This window comes from Vombatus ursinus, unplaced genomic scaffold, assembly GCF_900497805.2.
Source record: "Vombatus ursinus unplaced genomic scaffold, bare-nosed wombat genome assembly UNPS02014801.1, whole genome shotgun sequence".
NCBI lineage: Eukaryota > Metazoa > Chordata > Mammalia > Diprotodontia > Vombatidae > Vombatus > Vombatus ursinus.
Window position 1 is genome coordinate 12446356 of NW_020954579.1, and position 3644 is coordinate 12449999.

The following is a 3644-nucleotide window of genomic DNA, read 5'->3' on the forward strand; positions in this document are numbered from 1 at the left end:
CACACACACACACACACACACACACACACACACACACACACACACACTCTGTCCCAATAGCTGTCCTTTATCAAAGAACCAGACATGCCTGAGGTGGAGGTTTTACTTATATATCTACTGAGTTTCAACTTGGCAGCCATATAGGGAACTCTTTGTCATCTATCAACACAAGCCCCTATATGTGGCCAGAAGTAGAGTCCCTCCAGGTTTCCACTGGAACTAGGAAGGGAATATCTGAACATGCTCTCAGGAATGGCCTCTGCAATCCAGTTCACCTATATCATACTCTTAAACCACAGCAGAATATTTTGTTGTTGTTGTTCAGTTGTTTTTAGTTGTGTCTGACTCTTCATGACTGCATTTGAGGTTTTCATAGCAAAAGTACTGGAGTGGTTTGCCATTTGCTTCTCCAGCTCATTTTACACATGAGGAAACTGAGGCAAACAGGGTTAAGTGACTTGCCCAGGGTCACATAGTAAGCATCTGAAGCCAGATTTGAACTCATGAAGAGGAGTCTTCCTGACTCCAGGTCCAGCATTCTATCCCCTGCACCACCTAGCTGCCCACAGAATATTTAGGACCTATAGATAGGGAAGAGCTGCCATGCCTGACCATAGCACTGCATAGGTAGTGCTGAGAAAGAGGGGCTTTTAGATCCCTTGGCTTGGTCTTACCCTGTTCTCTCTTCTCTTCCCAGATACTTTGTCAGCTTTGTGATTCAGTTCCAGTTCCACGAGGCCCTGTGCCGAGCCGCTGGCCACCAAGGTGCACTGCACAAGTGTGATATCTATCAGTCAAAGAAGGCAGGGCAGCTCTTGGCGTGAGTTCTCAAAGTTTGTCCTTTGGCTAAAGTTCCACCTTCTGATCCAACCTCCAGTCATAGTCTGTAGCCTCTGGGGAGGGAGTCGATTGGTGTTTCTGAATCATCTAACACCAGGAATTATGGGTGTGGACCTAGAAGATTAGCTTCTTCCCTGGTCTGCCCACCACCTCTTGCCTAAACCAAGCCAGCTATGTGCCTCAGTGTGTCTCTGTGTAAGATAAGGACAATGATCCCTTTTCTGGGCAGGGGAAATAAAAGATCCTTGGGGCCACATGCTTTCTTTCTTTAAAATATTGTATTTCTTTTTTTGTTTAGTTGGGTTTTTTTTTGTTTGTTTTTGGTGTTTTGTTTGTTTTTTTGTTTTTTTGTTTTTTTTGCTAGGCAGTGGGGTTAAGTGATTTGCCCAGGGTCACACAGATAGTAGGTGGCAAGTATCTGAGGCCGAATTTGAACTCAGGCCCTCCTCCTGACTCCAGGGCCGGTGCTCCATCCACTGCGCCACCTAGCTGCCCCAAAAATTGTATTTCTTTAGAGAATTAGCTTAATTCCTTTGCTAATTTTTAATTTTCTATCATCCTAAATCTTATTTAAATATGCTAGAATCTACCTTACTGCCTGACTACTCATTTTCCTTTTTTTTGTTGTTTTGTTTTGTTTTGTTTTTGGCTAGGCAATGGGGTTAAGTGACTTGCCCAGGGTCACACAGCTAGTAATTGTTATGTGTCTGAGGCTGGATTTGAACTCAGGTCCTCCTGACTCCAAGGCCAGCACTCTAGCCACTGCGTCACCTAGCTGCCCTGACTACTCATTTTCTTAATCTGTAAAATGAGAGGATTGTACTAAGTGACTTCCAGTTCTAAATCTGATCCTGTAGGACCTAGACACAGTCACTTCTCAATGGGGAATCTAAGCTAGAGGGAAAGATCACTGTATGGTGATTGTAACCACAGGGCAGGGGGCCTAACTGTCTGTTTCCCTCTTCTTTTCATCTTCCCCAAACCTCAAACCCTACCCAGGGATGCTATGAAACTGGGACTCAGTAAGCCGTGGCCAGAGGCTATGATGCTACTTACAGGGCAGCCCAACATGTCAGCCACAGCTATCGTGGACTACTTCCAGCCCCTGCTGGACTGGCTCATCACCCAGAACAAGGAACAGCAAGAGACACTGGGCTGGCCTCAGTATGACTGGACTCCATATTCTGGTACTGCTCCCATCCCTGCTCCGGCCTCAGCCCCTACATCTCACCCAAGGCTGTAGTTTTCTACACCCAGACACAGGCTTGAGTCCAAGCAAATTCAGAGCAAGGAATTTTCTAACTGTTACAAACCTGACCCCAGTCTGCATCTGCTATCAGAGTGTCAGAGATGTACTCCATTTGGGAGTAGAGGTGGTACCCTACCTGCCCTCCTCCCCTAGGCAATGCTCTCTGGTCAGAGTTTAATCAATAGGGTTCAAGGTCTGTTGCTCACTCACTCTGGGACCTTAGGCAAAATCTCTTTCTGTCTCTGGACCTGTAAAATGAAGGAGTTGAATTTTGCAGAATGGGAAACTGAGGTCCAGAGACAGGAAGATCATATGGATAATAAGTAGCAGAACTAGAATTTTGACCCAGGTTATCTGCCTCCTATATCCAGTCTTCTTTTCACTTCCCCATGCTACTTACAGTCTTTGTGCTTCAGCATGCACCGCTTCCCCATCCGTCTTCCCCACCACTGCTAGATTAATTTCCTAAAACTTTTCTCCTCTCCACCTCTCAAAATCTATATCGTCCTTCAAGGCTTAGCTCAGGCACCACTTCCTCCATGAAAATTTCCTTATTTCTACTCCCATCCCCAAAGGAGACATAATATTAATAATAAAATAAGGGAATTGTATTAAAAGATCTCCAAGGTTCCTTCTGCTTCTAACTTTCTGTGAATACTAGGCCCAGAGCTTATATGAGTCCCTCATTGGGCATTGGCAAGGAACCTGCATCTGGGACGGGAAGGTAGGCTGGAGACCAGTGCCCAGATATGGCCATTTCTCCCGAGGGCCTGGCTCTAGATCCAAGGGCCAGGAGCCCCACTCCTTTTTTCCTTGCCCTGATCGCCACACATGTGCCAGAACCTCATTCTCCCCCCTTCCCATTCTCCTCTTCTCATATGTTTTTCTTCCCTACCCCCAGGTGCCGCCAGTGCCCCCAACAGTGGCAAAGTCAGCTTCTTGGGAATGGAGCTGGAGCCTGGGCAGGCCACGGCAGGGCAGTGGGTACTGCTTCTCCTGGGCCTGGTGTTGCTTGTGGCTATAATGGCCTTGGCCTATAAGATGTATGACCTCAGACGTCAACGGGAGCCTTACTTTGGCTCTGAGGTGGAACTGAGACACTCCTGAGACTGAACCAGGACTGAAAGGAAATGGAAAACCATGTGGAGAGAAGAGGGGGAGATGGTGGAGGGGAGAAATGGAAGACATGCTGAGGACAGAGCTTTGGCTACTAAAGACTGAGGGAACTCAGTCTGCTGGACTTTGGACTGCATTCTGTTTCTACACTGCCCCACCTCCATCTTATTCTTTACCACTCTCTTCTTCTTTCTTCCTTCTCACTTTCTTCCCTTCCTCCTGTATTTCCTCTTTTTTGCTGGCTTCTCTGATTAAGTCAGGCTTTCCTAACTATGCAAGATGCTATAGGACCACTCCATCCCAACCAGCAATAGTAGAGGTACCTCTCCATACACTCCTTCCATGGTGGATGTCTGATGGGGGATGGAGTTGGAATTGAGAGAGAGAGCTTGTTTATTTTCCTCTAGCTTATTAACAAAACCTCCTTAGGTCAGGTATG

General features: G+C 46.7%; 1 protein-coding gene across 1 annotated transcript in view; it reads left to right on the forward strand.

Moving 5' to 3' along the window:
- The window catches only part of ACE (angiotensin I converting enzyme), a 169996-nt gene that overhangs the window by 115840 nt on the left and 50512 nt on the right, over nucleotides 1-3644 (forward strand). The window contains 2 exon segments of the mRNA XM_027872973.1: nucleotides 698-820; nucleotides 1840-2027. Coding sequence (XP_027728774.1) covers nucleotides 698-820; nucleotides 1840-2027 — 311 coding nt within the window.